Source organism: Mus pahari, chromosome 7 (assembly GCF_900095145.1).
Source record: "Mus pahari chromosome 7, PAHARI_EIJ_v1.1, whole genome shotgun sequence".
NCBI lineage: Eukaryota > Metazoa > Chordata > Mammalia > Rodentia > Muridae > Mus > Mus pahari.
Window position 1 is genome coordinate 98316075 of NC_034596.1, and position 16432 is coordinate 98332506.

At 45.2% G+C, this 16432-nt stretch overlaps 1 protein-coding gene across 1 annotated transcript in view; it reads right to left on the reverse strand.

Moving 5' to 3' along the window:
• Positions 1-7480, reverse strand: part of LOC110325000 (serine protease inhibitor A3B-like) — a 15234-nt gene extending 7754 nt beyond the window's left edge. Inside the window, exons 1-3 of the mRNA XM_021202780.1 lie at positions 6844-7480; positions 4097-4370; positions 3002-3155 (exon numbers count right to left, since the gene is read on the reverse strand). Coding sequence (XP_021058439.1) covers positions 3002-3155; positions 4097-4370; positions 6844-7480 — 1065 coding nt within the window. The remainder of the gene's footprint in view (positions 1-3001; positions 3156-4096; positions 4371-6843) is intronic.
• Positions 7481-16432: the final 8952 nt, after the last annotated feature.

A 16432-nucleotide genomic window follows, 5' to 3' on the forward strand; every position in this document is an offset into this window, starting at 1 on the left:
ACTTCAGCTTGTTTCTTCAGACCATTTACTTGGAGAACTGTTTTCCAGCCTTTCACTCTGAGGTAGTGTCTGTCTTTTTCCCTGTGGTGGGTTTCCTGTAAGCAGCAAAATGTTTGGTCCTGTTTGTGTACCCACTCTGTTAGTCTATGTCTTTTTATTGAGAATTGAGTCCATTGATATTAAGAGATATTAAGGAAAGGTAATTGTTGCTTCCTGTTATTTTTGTTGTGAGAGTTGGGATTCTGTTCTTTGTCTTCTTTTAGGTTTGTTGAAGGATTACTTTCTTGCTTTTTCTAGGGTGTAATTACTGTCCTTGTGTTTGTGTTTTCCCTTTATTATCCTTTGAAGGGGTGGATTCGTGGAAAGATACTGTGTGAATTTGGCTTTTTCATGGAATACTTTGGTTTCTCCATCTATGGTAATTGAGAGTTCAGCTGGGTATAGTGGCCTGGGCTGGCATTTGTGTCTCTTAGGGTCTGTATCACATCTGTACAGGATCTTCTGGCTCTCATTGTCTCTGGTGAGAAGTCAGGTATAATTCTAATGGGACTGCCTTTATATGTTACTTGACTTTTTTCCTTACTGCTTTTAATATTCTATCTTTATTTAGTGTCTTTGTTGTTCTGATTATTATGTGTCAGGAGAAATTTCTTTTCTGGTCCAGTCTATTTGGAGTTCTGTAGGCTTCTTATATGTTCATGGGCATCTCTTTCTTTAGGTTAGGGAAGTTTTCTTCCATAATTTTGTTGAAGATATTTAATGGTCCTTTGAGTTGAAAATCTTCATTCTTATCTATTCCTATTATTCCTAGGCTTGGTCTTCTCATTGTGTCCTGAATTTCCTGGATGTTTTGAGTTAGGGTCTTTTTGCATTTTGCATTTTCTTTGATTGTTTTGTCCATGTTCTCTATGGAATCTTCTGCACCTGAGATTCTGTCTTCCATCTCTTGTATTCTGTTGCTGATGCTCACATCTATGGTTCCTGATTTTTTTTTCCTAGAGTTTCTATCTCCAGAGTTGTCTCCCTTTCAGTTTTCTTTATTGTTTCTACTTCCATTTTTAGATTTTGGATGGTTTTGTTCAATTCCATCTGCTTGGTTGTGTTTTCCTGTAATTCTTTAAGGGATTTTTGTGGTTTTTCTTTAAGGACTTCTACCTGTTTAGCAGTGCTTTCCTGTAATTCTTTAAGGGATTTTTGTGCTTCCTCTTTAAGGCCTTCTACCTGTTTAGCCGTGTTCTCCTGTATTTCTTTAAGTGAGTTATTAATGTCCTTCTTAAAATCCTCTACCAGCATCCTGAGATATGATTTTAAATCTGAATCTTTCTTTTCCGTTGTGTTGGGGTATCCAGGACTTGCTGTGCTGGGAGTGCTGGATGACGCTGAGTAGTCTTGGTTTCTGATAGTAAGATGGTTACGTTTGCCTTTCGCCATCTGGTAATCTCTGGCATTAGTTATTATAGCTGTCTCTGGCTGGAGCTTGTTCTGCCTGTTATTCTGTTAGCCTCAGTCGGCACTCCTGGGAGTCCAGCTCTCTCCTGAGTCTCAGTGGTCAGAGTACTCTCAGCAGGCAAGTACACAGAGGTCTGGAGCTCAGCACTGCCTACTGGCTGAAGATGAAGTCCTTAAAGGGACCCTGTCCCAGAAGTTATGTTGCTTCTGCCAATCTTGCACTCTCCTGCAAAGACTGGTCGCTTTGGGACCCTGGATACAAGATGGCATTCTCACCTGGTCCCTCAGACAGAGCCCTCCCTGGAGGCCACCTCTCCTCTGGAGGGAAAGTGAGCAGAGATCTGTCTCAGTTCTGCCTTCTGGCTGAAGATGAAGGCCAGAAAGGAACCCTGTCTCAGAAGCTATGTTGCTTCTGCCACCCGCGCGCTCCCCTGTGCAGATTGGTCTATTTGGGACCCGGGATACAAGATCAAAATATGTATTCACTACAAGAAATGAATGCTCCTGACAATAGCCCCAGTCTGCTTTGAGGAAGGTGATGGGCATCAATTCTCTTATGTGGAGTTGCTTCAATTGAGGGATGTTAGCCATTGGGCAAGAAATGCCCTGAATTTATTGGTAGACAGAATGCTGTTGAAAAAGGATAAATGGATGCAGGATGGTCAACTGCTAAACTCTGCCAATAAAGTGTTGGCAGGCCAATTGGAGCTAAGAAAACCCAGATGCAACATAGTAAGTAATAACTTTGGATATCAATAGGAAAGTCGAGTCTAAAAATGTAGAGGCCAGGCCATTGCACAGCTATTGTGCTGCTTAAGGATTATTGTAAATATAAAGGTTGTGTATGTTTTTCATCCAGGAATTAAATATCTAAGGTGGAGTAGACACTTTGGTTGGGATTAAATAATTTCTACAAGTTTCAGCATCTCTCCTGCTCCAACCTCCTTGTGATATACAACAGCATGGAACAGGACACGGCTTCACATTTCCAGATTACCATGCCCTGGTTGCACAGATCTCAGCCCAGGGCTCTGAGTGGTCACTGGAGAGAACACTAGGCAACAACAGGCTGTGCACCCAAGAATGTGGTATGAGGGTCTAAAGGCATCGTCTCTCCTATTCTCGGTTTTTTTTTTCCACAAGAACTGCCATTGATCCATTGTTATTTATATGTGTGGGTATTATTTTATGTGTGGGTCAAGTAGTAATGGCTGAGCCCTGCATTGAAGAAGCTAAGGATATGCAGTGGATTGTGGGAAGCCCTGCTGTACAGCACAGGTTGGGATACACTTGGTCTAAAATCAAGCACAAACAATTTCCCCATCATTGACCTCTGGATGTGATCAATTCCTTAGGGTAAAGAGTAACTGGCTGCACACTCTGAAAAGGCTTTCTTGGCTATGATCTCTCTCTCCCAAGTATGAGAGGTCTCAGGCATGCAGGTTTTCTCACAAATTGAACATCCCCACATCCCCACATCCCCACATGCCCACATGGCTTTCACTGTCTGCATTCAGGACCCAAAGTGAGTGATCCATGTTCCTTGTCTTACCTCAGAGGCTATTATTATCTTCTTGGCACCTGTGATGCCAGACAGGTCAGCCTGTGTGGAGAAGAGTTCCCTGATGCCCAGCTCTGAAAGGAGTTTTCCTAGGTTGTAGTGTTGGGATAAGAAGAACTTGGGTAGGTGGAGCTCATCTATCATCCTGAGAATGAAAGAGAAATTGAAGAGCCAGAGGAACCTGTGCCCAGTGATCACAACTTATCTCTGAGGGGCAGCATTCTATGAGAGCACTCTCGATAGAGAGGAGCCTTCTTTCCACCGATGCCTAGACCATGTGATTTTACTCTTCCTAATGAATTAATTATTAATCTATGCCTGAGAGTGTTTACAATGGACAGCCAACCTGACTTGGTTCTAGCTGTTCCTTGACTGAGAATGTTTTCCTCCTAGATCCACAAAATGCAGCCCTTCCCTGTCATGCCAGCCCTCAGACATCACCTAGTGACCCTTCCGTTTATAATTGGACAGTGCATCAGACTCCAGCTTTCCTTACCCGTGGTTGTCCTTCTCAAGCTCACCACTGCATTCAACCTGATTTTTAACTTATTAAATAATGATTAGTTCTATTTACATCCCCCTATTGTCTCTTCCTCAATTATATGTCAGCCCACAAGGATGCGAATTTTTGTCCATGCTTGGCTGATACCCTCTCAGAGTCTAAGTCAGAGCGTGGTCTTCAGGTTACCATTGCATGGATGGCGAATGAGTGGCTAATAGGGGGATGAGATGGCTACAGAGGACACGGCTGATTCTCCCAGCTCACTTCCTGTCAATCACAATTCCCTCTGCCTTCCAAAGACACATTCAAGACTCCTTTTCATCTACATTGCGTTAGAGACACAAGAAATCTCAGCTCCTTGTTCAAGCTGATCTCATTTTGTCAACAACAAAAACCATGGTAAGTAAAATCAGGCCTCAAACAACTGAAAGAGTGGAGGGAAATTCAAGTCAACTCCACCTGTCCCCTGCTGACACTTTAACCATTACACTGAGTATGAGTGAGAATCTGAGGTACAGGGACACTTGCCATCAGGACAGCAGCAGTACAGGGGTCCACGCAGGTTCTGGGTCTTGGACACGCACCTGTGCCTCAGTGATTTCCTCCATTTCCTCAGGGTCTCTGTCTGTAAGCTGGCTTCCACCTCCTGCATCTTGCCCTGGTCAGGGAGGATGAACATGGCCTTGACATTGTTTGTGTAGTTCAGCTCTATCACAGTGCATTTCAGCTCCTCATCCCGGAAGTAGGGTGTACTTATGTTCTCCATTTTCATCATGGGCACCTTCACGGGCCTACTACTGTCCAAAATAAATTTTCCCATGAACGTGTCTTTAGGGTCAAATGGCACCCTCCATTTACCTAAAGATGAGGGAAACCATCAGATTGTGACAGCAATAGGAACACTCCTCCTCCTCCTCCTCCTCCCCATCTCTTCTCAGCCTCTGAGTTGTGACAGAAATCCATCCATCTTCAGTCACTCAGAGTGTCTCTCAGCCTGGCATATGTTGAACTGGAAAAATCTTGGTAGGTGGACAAAATTGTAGCAATGAGGGTCCAGATTTGGTTTAGAAAGGAAGACCAAATCCACAGCCTGGCTACTTAATCTCCTAACCCAGTCAGGAACCTGGTGTGGAGTGCGTAAAGAGAGACCAAAGTGAAGGAAGTGAGACTGAAGACGGGAGAGTTGAGGGTCCTGTCTTCCTCAAGGGAACGATGTGCTACATTCTTTCCAGTAGTGACAAGCGCCAACAGGCCCCAAAAACCTGGGCGCTGTCCCGAGGCAAAAGTTCAAGGAAACTCAGTCTGGATTGGTGGCATTTTGTATAACGAATGTTCCAGTGTCCTTGCTTTAGTTGGGAAACAGATTCATGTGCTTTCCCTTAATACATAGCCATATCAGATTCTGGGCAGTCAGTCCTTGTGCTGACCCTTGGGTCTAGGCAGCTAGTCACTACCCTACAAAGGAATTTACCACTCGAGAAAGAAGGAAGTCTGTGATCTAAAAAAGGCACCAGGGTAGATACTTAGAACCACAGGTAGCTGATTTACACCCATACGCTAGCATTACAATGGCCTAAGGGGGGAGGTGGACTATAGGATCTTTGACATGGAGATTTAGCCCTTGCCCCCAGCTGCTGACTTTGAATTGTCTTTAGGTGGGGCTGTCTTTGATCCCAGTTGTGAACATTGTATGTTATTCCAGTTGGTTCCTGCTAGCCCTTCCAGGTTTGCATTCCTCTGTTTTTGTGTACTTACTTCCCTATTTTCTTCTATATAAATAGTCTGATGCTCAATTTGACAATTGGCATTCAGATACCACACTCTCTTGTGTCCGTGTCTGTTTGTCACCCCTCATTCGCCGAATCCTCGCTCACCTGCAACCAGAGACCCGTTCCCTGCAGATCAGGGACCCCAGAAAAGTCCGTCTGCGGCAACGATGTCTAGAAGGCAGTGGATGGTGGGACAGGTTTCAGGGGAAACAGAACAGCACAGACTGAGAGTTCTCCCATATCATGATCAGTTCATAATCTCATACATTGTCGCTAAGACATGGGTAATGAGTCCACATTTCACACATGGGAAATGGCCACTGTGACAACAATTTCAGCTGAAGCTTATTCCAGATTTCTAGTTTCTGTCCCCACAACCAGTGTACACCCTGGGACTTGGTAGTAAAACAATTTCTTGCTCTTGGTATTTCACAGCCTAGACATACATCCCACCTCACACCAAGCAGCACTTGAGCTTGACTCTGGGGAGAGTTGAGAGAGCCACGTCCTACAGTTTAATCCTCCAGGCTGTCACTGCTTCTACCATACGCTGCCCAGAGTAGTTCTGGGGCCTTCCTGTTTTCCATCCTTTGACCTCCTGCCCTATATGTCTGTCCATTGTCAACCTGATTTTCTGCCCATAGCCCAAGCCTACACGCCCTGTATCCTAGACTAACTTAGCACTAAATCCACCCAATGTCTACTTACATCATGATTTCAGTCAGGCAACAATTTCTGGGCTGTCACCTTACTCTCTGGCCCCTTTCAGGCAGGGAGTGGTGAGTGTGGGATCCCTGGATTGTCCCCAACTATCCTTATCTTGAGTCTGCAACTATCATGGACCCAAGTTTCCACAGATTCCCTGCTCTAAGAATGTATTTTGGGAATTCTGACCTATCGTATATTAATTGTATAAAAGCAAAATTCTGAGAAGCAGCCAGACATTAATACACACCATGGCCTACTGGACATTCCCCTTTCTTTATGACTTGTCCCCAGTCCCTGCTTCTCCATGCTGAAATAGCTCATTAAACAATAGGCAGAGGGGAGAAGTCCTATATAGGAACTGCCCACAGGGCTCTTCACTGGTTTTAGGTTATGATACTTTCTCCTCAAGATTGGTGTCATTAGGCTCCTTTAGTCAAGAAGTCCCAGCCCCCACCGAGACCCTGCTAGAGACCTAGGTATGGGCTACCTCATATAGGGGCATACTAGAAATGCCTGCTCTGGTCAGACAGTGGAATCCCATTTGTGGAGGGAGTAGCCATGGCTTCAGCCTATTCAAGAGAGCTGGTAGTGGAATAAATGGCATTCTGATAGTATGTTTAAGTCACAGTCCAGATCAGCCCTCTTGGATTGACAGCTCAGTGTTTCTGTAGGGCATGTCCCAGGAATTACATCAATATCGAAAAATTCTCAGAGGGGAAGTAAGGGCTTTGTGTAATAAGCATTTACACATGACTCTGAGATCCTGAGCCCCTCCTCTCCAATGGTCAGTGTAAGGACACAGGTTCCCAGGCAACATCCTCTCCCTCCATTTGCCAACCATTGACCACTCTCACCTGTAAAAATGATATCATTCACCATCACCATGAATGTCTTCTCATCCAGGTCTGAGACCAGTTCCTTGATCTTCCCCTGGGTCTGTTTCCTCACATAGTCATTGATGAGCTTTGTGGCCTCACAAGGCTGCTGGAAGTCAGCTGTGAAGGCCTCAGCCTGGTACAGAGCCCTTGCCTTCTCCTTGAACTCTGTCAGGATCTTCAGGTGCTTTTCAACAAACAGGGCATTGCCTGTGCTCATCTGTATCTGGTCCCCTGGCTGGCTGAGACTCTGAAAGAGGTGCCCAAAGCCCTGGTGGATGTCTGCCTCAGGGGTCCCTGTGCGATTGAACTTGAGAACTTCTAGAATCTCTTGCAGGGTTTTGCCCTTTGCTCCCAGAGACAATGAGCCCAAGGAATTTGCTATGGCAAATGGGGAGAAGACAATATTTTTATGTGGAATCTTCAAAGCCATCTTCTTGTATAAGAAGAAAGCAATGTCAGTGTTTAAGGAGGTCACCGTGAGACTGTGCCATTGTTTTTGAGCGTCTTGGCCTTTCTGGACTGCAGTGTGCCTTCCCAGTGTCCCACCTGAAAAGCACATGACAGCAGGGCATACCCCAGACAACAAGAGCACCAGAGCTGCACTGAAGGCCATCTTCTCTGCTTTCCAGGCTGAAAGGAAAACATTTCTTGAGTTTGGGAGGACCAGCTGATGCTCTGAGCATCTCCTAGGTCTCCCACCTGGCTGGCATTGTGCCCTGCTCTGCTGCCATTCCTGACTCTGTGACCATCTACAAGAGGTGCCCTGCTCACTCAGATGACAGTACTCCATCATGAGCTCCCTACTACCATGGAAGAAGTGCTGTTGTAGAAGCCAATTTTTCTATTTAAGGGGACCAGCATCCAGAAAGGAAAGGTCATTCCACCCTCACAGATTAAGGAAGAGAAAAACCTGGCGCTGGGCACAGACCATGAATCATCTCCCTTTCTAGATTGGTGTAAGGCCCCATTAGAAGGCAGAGAACCCTATTCTTTTCACTTATACAATCTCCTATCCACAAGCTCTAGTTGAAACTGAAGAAAGAAATCTTGGATGACTATTGGAGCACCAAATCTGGTGCATGTTTCTGTGAGTAGGGATATTAATTGAGAGAAAACACTGGAGACATCTGGCTCAGATCCAAAGCCCTGTCTCCCCTGAGAACAGCTATTAGAAGAACCAACAGGGAGATGTCCTTTCAACCCTGCCAGTGTACTGCATGGCCTTAGGCTTGGAAGGCCTCCTGACAAAACAAAAAATAAATGGTGTTTGTATCTCTGATATGTGGGAACTAAAAGGGGGATGGGGAAAAAGGGTGGAGGGAGGATAGCCTGCCCCTGGCCCGAGTTCCTCCTATGCTCTGGGCAGGCAGATACGGGAGGGTTGCTGGACGTTTTCCACTTGGCCCTGGGTGGGCATCTAAGCCACTGACCCCACTCAACGCGGGGTGGACAAAGAGCAGCCCCGAAACCAAGGGGCCCAGGGCAACACCCTGTCGCCCCAGGGTTATGGGAGAGAGGGCTTAGGGGACAGTTTCTCAAACAGGTGAGAGTTAGCTGAGCCTTGACTAGAGCACAGGAAGGCCTTCCATCAGGACATTAGATATGGCTCATTGGGAGAAAGCCTATTCCATCGTTCAAGTGCAGTGGGCCTTGAGGAGCAGAGACTGTCTATGGTTTTAGAGCTTTATTAGAGGGAAGGTAAAGAGAGAGAGAAGGAGGCCAAGAGGAGAGAAGGAGGAAAGGAGAGAGAGAGAGAGAGAGAGAGAGAGAGAGAGAGAGAGAGAGAGAGAGNATTAGATATGGCTCATTGGGAGAAAGCCTATTCCATCGTTCAAGTGCAGTGGGCCTTGAGGAGCAGAGACTGTCTATGGTTTTAGAGCTTTATTAAAGGTAAAAGAGAGAGCGACTGGCCATGGCCAAGAGGAGAGAGGGAGGGAGAGAGAGAGAGAGAGAAGAAAGGCTAGAGAATAAGAGGGAGAGAGAGGAGAGAGGAGAGAAGAAGACGAAGAGAGAGGAGTGAGAGAGTAAGGAGTAAGAGAGTGAGGTGGGGCCAAGCAGCCCCTCTTATGGTCTTTACTGTTGCTAGGTAACTGGGGAATAGTTTAGCCTGAAGGTCAGAAGCTTGGGACATTGCCTATGAGACTGCTAGCCACACACTTCTCCTGTGGTTGCTAAGGGGGGTGGTAACTTGACAGGAGCCAGGGTTCCAGGAGACATGAGAGAACTCCTTCCATCCCACGTAGATGAATTATCACCACCGGGTCTCAGGGTTCAACATCTCAGCTCAGCTGGAGACCAGACTGTCTTTGCATAGCCCAATGCCTAACACTGATACCTATACCAGATTTCAATTTGTGCCTCGGGGTGATTTTATTATGCCAAGCAAACAACTAGACATCTCTGGGAAGCCTGTTGTGTGGCCCAGTGACATAATTGGCCAAAGCTTTTGGTTCATCACAGTGTGGGAGTGGAGGTGGCGAATGTCCAGAGGGCCAACTCGTCCATACTCCCCTGCAGTCGTGAACATAGTTGAATCCTGTGATCATGGTAAACATGGCCACCCAGCTATAGCCTCTGTCCATGCTGTAGGGGAGTTCAGATGGGAAAGTAGAGGTGAGAGGAATGAAAAGGCAAGGAAAGATAGGGAAGAGAGGTGACAAGATGGGTTATGGGAGAAGGAGTGAGAAAGAGCAAAGAAGAGAGGGAAGGGCAATAGGAGGGGAGGAGGGGATGGGATAAGGAAGCCAAGGAGAAGATGGAGGGAGAGGAGACTGGAAGAGTGTAGGAGAGTGGAGATCAGGGGAGGGAGGTGTTGGAGCTTTGTCTCGTGTCCCCGGGGCAGTGACATTTCTGCATTGGAGCTCAGGGAGTCAGGCACCTTCACCCTCAGACTGAGGCAACCATTTCTTTAGGAAAACACTTGGCCATGTTTTTTTGTTTGTTACTTTTGTTTTGTTTACTTTTATTTTTAGTGTTTATTTTATTTATTTTTGATGATTTGATCCAATATATACAAAGCAAAGTAGCTTCTCATGAACACTTAAATGTTCAACTTTCTGTAAATTAAATGAAAATTACTACTCATAGATTTTATTTTACTGTCAGTGTATCTATGTTATACCATTCATCCTTGGTGGACATTCTATTGAAGATTTTTTGACATTGCCTATAACATATGTATATGTAATTTATGGAAAAATCTCTATGTTTTTATGGTCTAGGCATGGTCTGGTAGAGTAGTATGGTGACCAATGCAAATAAGGCTTAAATTTTACAAGTGTCACTGATTCATTGGAACATGCCAAGCTTTGTGCTGAGGTTTGTGGTATGGATGTCAAACCTTGCTTGCTAATTGTAGTGGCTATTCCTGGTTGTCAACTTGACTATATCTGGAATGAACTACAATCCAGAATTGGAAGGCTCATCAGTGACCCTAATCTGGAGGCTGGGAGATAGAAGTTTCTGACCTGGATCTTGGGATGGAGATCTTGAGGCAGAGTGGCTATGGATTCCAGAAGATTAAGACAGGGAGATCTCTGAGCTCAAGGTCATCTGGGATTAAAGGTGTGGTGGCGCAATCTGAGCTACACCTTCTGCTGGAGACCATAGAAGGACATTGGAAGAAAAAAGGCTCTCTCTCTCTCTACTAAGCCTGCTTGCTGTGTGGGACTGAGCAACTGCTAGATCCTTGGACTTCCATTCACAGCTGCTACTGACCATTGTGGGAGTTGGACTGCAGACTGTAAGTCATCAATAAAATCCTTTACTATATAGAGACTACCGATAAGTTCTGTGACTCTAGAGAACCCTGACTAATACACTATTATTTCTCCTTACACCAACCATCTAAAAATGCCACAACATGAGATACAGTTGTGGGATATGTCTGTACTTTTCACACATGTGAGTACTGAGTCCTTTCTCTGTGGAGTGATTGATCTCTTGTTCGTCTAGCCCATTGTTCTTGCAAGCTGGTCAGGAAAGAGCCACTATTTGTGATTTGATTACTATTTAGTAAATTCATAAATTAATATGATGAAAATATGTCCTAGCTATAGGACAATCATTATTATATTTCTCTGAATATATTTATAACCCTAGTACCATATATTTCACTATTTGTATTTCAGGTTTTGAGCTTGCCTTAGAGTGATCATGTATATCAAAGTAACATTATTGCCAGAAAAAAAGTGTGGGTTATTTGATTTTAAAGTTTATAACTTATAATTGGCCTTATGACAAACCTTCCATTTGAGACATATACAGTACAATGTAGTCACAGCATTGATATTTTTTAGTCTACAATTCACTAAAAATGACATTAATTTTCAGTTCAATACTTTCCCACTATATTTGCTTTCATCTTGATAATTTTCAGTAGATACTATTGGACATTTTCTAGAAACCAATTTCACTTGTCATAATCTTTTTTCAATCTAAAAATTTCTCTATTCCCTGCTGCTCTTGATTGACATATTACAACCCAAACAAATACAACAATTTCTAGAATTCTAGAATTCTAACTAAAAAATAAGCAATCCACTTGGTAAAATTGAAACATACACTTCAAATAGCACATGAATATGCATATCTTTTTTCAAATATTGAGGAAATTATAGAGGCCTGTCTTCTTAATGGTTGTTTGAGGGACATATGGTAATAGCTCCTTTGGAAGAGATGCTTGGCAAGAGACTGACACTGCACATTTTGTAGAGAAATATAGTTCATCATCGTAGAGCCATTGATAACATGCTTCATTTTCACAAGGGCAAATGTTAATAATATTTAAGGATTCATAGGCAAAAGCTTTTAGTATAGCCTATAATCCAGTTGTTAGGGGACCCACAAGAGACCAAGCTCAGGACTGTTATGGAAGAATAGGATAAGGACTGCTGACCCCAAATGGGATAGGAACCCTGCAGAAGACTATCACAGTCAATTAATCTATACCCTTGGGGCTCTCAGAGTCTGAATCACCAACCAAAGAACATACATGGGCTAGTTCTAGGCCTCCTTCTACATATGTAGTATTCAGCCATGTTTGAATCCAAAATGATTTCCACAGAAAACAGGCTAGTCTCTCTCTCTGTAGGAGAAGACCTGACTCAGTGACTGAGCTGTTGTCTTCATTTCTTTCTAGGAGAGAATCCAAGCTCTTCTTCTTGGCCATGGATTTACCAGGGAATTGTAGTCCCTGACCCTAGGGACACCTGCTGTCTGATGTGAGCATGGCAGTGATGCCACCTCAACAACAGGGACTCTGTCACAGTCCTGTCCCTTCCTGGCTCCTACATTATCACCTGGGACAGGCAATGTCTCCAAACTTTCCCCTTGTGGAGGGTCAGAAGGAGGATGCTCTACTCAGTTTCCAAGAGCATAGCCCATGACACTTGCCACTTCCATAGGCATGAAGACCCAGACAAGAGAGGAGAATGATACGTACTGCAGAAATGTCTCTGATTCAAGCCCAGTAGCCTAAGAACAAGTTCTTACTGCCTCCAAACCAAGACTCCAGGTGATAGCCAGTAGCACACAGTCCTGACATGGCTCTTTCTTCTCTCAACAGAAAGAAGGTTTCATGGGCCTTACCTGCAGAATCAAAGCCAGTTGCTAGTATCTGTTAGGTGAATCCTGATGTGCCAGTTTTCTGTCTTCCTGAAATGGTTTTAACTCACGCACACTGATGCCCATTTATTTCTAGGGACTCCTCCTTCCTCTTAGGAAATGCTGGCCTGTCCATCTGTGTTCTGTGCTCAGATTGGGAGTGGACAGATAGGGTGATTTACGGTGACAAGGACTTACAGGCTCTGTCTTGCAGAACCAGCTCCTGGTGGCAAAACATCTAAGACTCTTCTAAACAACATTGGATGTCCTCATTGTGGTTTGTGTTTTTATAATAGTTCAAAGGTCGTTATGGAGCAGGTGAACAGTCAAAGCAAAAAGCAGGGCATCAGCCCTGACACACTTGTCACCAGGAAGAGCTGCATCTGACCTTTGTCCAGGGCTTCCCAAGTCACTTCAAAAAGTGTTGCCGTGTGTTTGTGTGTGTGTGTGTGTGTGTGTGTGTGTGTGTGTGTGTGTGTGTGTGTACAGTGGGCAAGAGAAAAAGTAAAATGTCAAAGGGGAAAAAGATTTCAAATGACCTCAAGGTAATGTTCATTGTGCTGACTCAGGCTGTCTGCACTGAAGGAGAACCAGATACCCCTGTCTTAAGTAGCAGCTATTTCTTCCTTCCTCTGAAGTTCCCTTCTGCCATCTTTTCAAGGTTGTCTTTCTTCTGCTTGCTCTGTCTCTCACTTGCTCAATTCTGGTCTCTTCCCATTCCACGCTGGACTCTGCCACTCTACTTCCTTGACTTTAATTCTCTTTCCCACCTCAGAACTAGAACTGCCATGAAGACTCACCCCCTTCTTTTGGACTGTGCTATGTCTCAGGTGCAATAAAAGCTTGACAAAGGTTCTCAACACGCAGAAATGCCAAATTTGACCATCAGATGCCCACTGATCTTGACATATTCGGCCAAGGTGCCAGTACGTGGTCTGTAAGTCCATGTTCAGGCTTTCTTTGGCCTCCAATTTTGCCCCATCCACTGTGCCCCGAGCCATATTTACCAATTTTACTTCGAGAAAACCTAACGTCCACCCAAAGCTGTTCACAACCTGGAGCTTCTGGCCCCCTCTCCTTTCAACTTTGATCTACAGGACACGGCCTCTGCATGGTCACTAGCCAAGTCTTTAATGCTCCCTCTGAATCATCCCAAGGCTACATCAGAGGGTGGGGTCTGTTTTATTAAAGCTGGAGCTTGTCTTTGGCTCCACTCACTGAGTCTTTAGACTGCTCTGGAAAAATCCATGTGATTCCTCCACTCACACTGAGACAGATTGTGGTCCTATTGTGTGCAGGAGGAATCCTACATTCTGCATTGCATGATCTGCTTCTTGTCGACCTTCTGGAACCATCTGTTTTCTCATTGCCATTGCTGTAACTTACCAACTGTATTCTGCCTCAGGACCTTGGCTCTTGCTCTCAGCTCCCGAGAGCCCAGGTTCTGTATCCATTCGCACAGCTCAGTTGCTCGTTCCCTTGAACTCTCTGGCTCATGTGGAGCTGCCTCACTTCTGCTCTTGCTGTTTCCCTGGTTGTTTCCCTGGTTGCTTCTGGAATGCTGTGTTGTGTTGGTCAAGCTTTCCCAGGGAGAAGGTAAGTGCATAGGGAGGCACTCTCCTGCCTCATGCACATCTTGTATCCCATGATTGGCATTGAGTGGTTACAGATGTCTCAGCTCGTTCATACATCCAACTTTGAGGATTTCACTCTAGGAATCCATGACCCTGCCTCAGATCATGAGCACCTCTCTGACCCATTTCCATCTCCCACTATCAAACTAATCCCCTGCAGTAGTAGTTCCTCTGTGTTGGGGTTACATATTGCCATAACTTGTCATCATGACAACAAATTCGTGATGTTATTTTTCCATGTGAACTTTGGCAGTCTGGCATTTACTGGACTTCACTTCATATCTGTATAGGAAGAGCCAGGAGAAGCTTAGCCTTCCTAGAAGCTAAGCTTTTGGGAAGCCTTTTTTCATCAGGGCCTCTTCCATCGAAAGGAATGGTCTGTTCCCATCTGTGCATGACCATCTGCCTCAGTGAATGTCCTGGCTTGTTGATAAAACTGAGGCTTCATTCTCACCTCATTAACATTCATAAACTCCTCATACACACGTTTCTGAATTCATCCACACATTCATGCATCAATTTATTCACTGCTGCTCTGCATCCAAATCAATCTGACCTGTATGAACATACTTTATATCCATTGATGAGTCACCCCATCCTTCCCAACCCATAGCTGCTGACAACCATTAGAACATGTGTCCATGAATTCCACTGTTCTGGAAATTGCATGTCTATAGGTCACATCACAGAGGCCCTAGTGTCTGGCTGCTGTCCCTGTGAGCATATTGGCAGACTCACACTCAGGGCAGCAGGAAATGGCACCTCCCTCCTTTGTCTAATGCAGTAATAGTGTGTGGCCTGAGCAAGCTCTGCTTGTCCATGCATGTGTTGGGGGACACTTGAGTCACAAGCCCTTAGCCAGCTATGAAGAAGCATGGTGGACACTGGCTGCAGTACCTGCCATGTCCTTGCTTCCTGTTCCTCTAAGTACCTGCCTACAGCAAAATTGCTGCATCAATCTTTCCAAAGATGCTACACTATTCCCCATTCCTACTGCTGCACAGGAAGGCTTGGAATTCTATCCTTGCAACCACACATCACCTAGAAAGGCAAGTTCTTGTCATATGCCTGCATTTGGAATCAATTTCTTTGAGGTAGCTGCATGTTGGGTCTCTCTTGCCTCCACTGGCAACTCTCCCTCTAAGCATTGTATTGCGCCCCTTGCAGACACGCTAAGAGTTGCTCCCTGGATCTCCTGGAATACAGCATCCCGGAATACAGCGTCCTCATCACGGCCCACTGTCAACGCCCACTCATCACCCGGACCAACCACTGACGTCGTCACAGCCCTCTCATTGGGCCCGCCTTCTAGACACAGCTCCGCTCATCGGACCGCGCGGCATTGCGAGACAGATTGAGAGAGACACAGAGAGACAATGGGACACATGGGAGAGGGTTGGGTTCTCCCGTGTCCAATTAATAAATAATGTTTCTTCCTTGCAGCTCATCCCTATTTTAGGTTGTTTAGCTCTTCAGTACGAACCCAGTCCAAGGTGTTTTCTGCCCACGCAGATACGGCGCCAGTGGCGTGTCGCAGAAATACACAGCTGCAGAAGTTGCGGTAGCTGGAGGGGGGGAAGTGGCAGCCAGGATGTTGATGGTTATTATAACTACTGTCAGCACTATTACTCCCTAACCCATAGTGCTGCATGTCAGATATTATCTAATCATTGATGTATAGACAGGAGACCTTGGCAAAGACCTCTGTCAGGTAATTGGGTTAAAACCTCAATGTGATTATGTCCGAGTTTCATTAGACCCAGTGTTATCATTGGCAGAAGCAAGGAAGAAAGAACACATGTCATGTGCAAGAACCCTCAGCTGCTTTGATTATTAAATTTTAGAAATGGATGCTCAGCATGTAGAAACCACTGAGCCATGCAGAAAGTTCCAGGCATTGAACCTCAGTGAACAGCAATGTTTGCAGTCCCTATCTTTCCCCTCTACAGTCTGTCACCTCTACTGCACACTGGGCCTCTCCCTTTAGAGGATTCTTCACCAAGGCAATATTTGGTTGTGAAGAGGCATGCAAAGTGTCAGTCCACAAGGAATGAGGAAAAGCAAAGCCTGATATCTAGGTTCTAGACTCCCTTACTAGATGGACTCTATGTCAGTCACAAGTTTCAGACCCACTGCATGGGCTACATGAGATTTAGTCAACCCCAGGCTCCTTAGATACCTTGTTAGAGGCCCAAATGGATGGTCATCACTAATCATGGAGTGCATGAGGTGTCCAGCTCAGGGCCTTGACAGGCACATTGTCATTTTAGGGACACTTGGCTGCTGTCAATAGATGGGACCCTTCTTCTTTCACTCCATGGTCATCA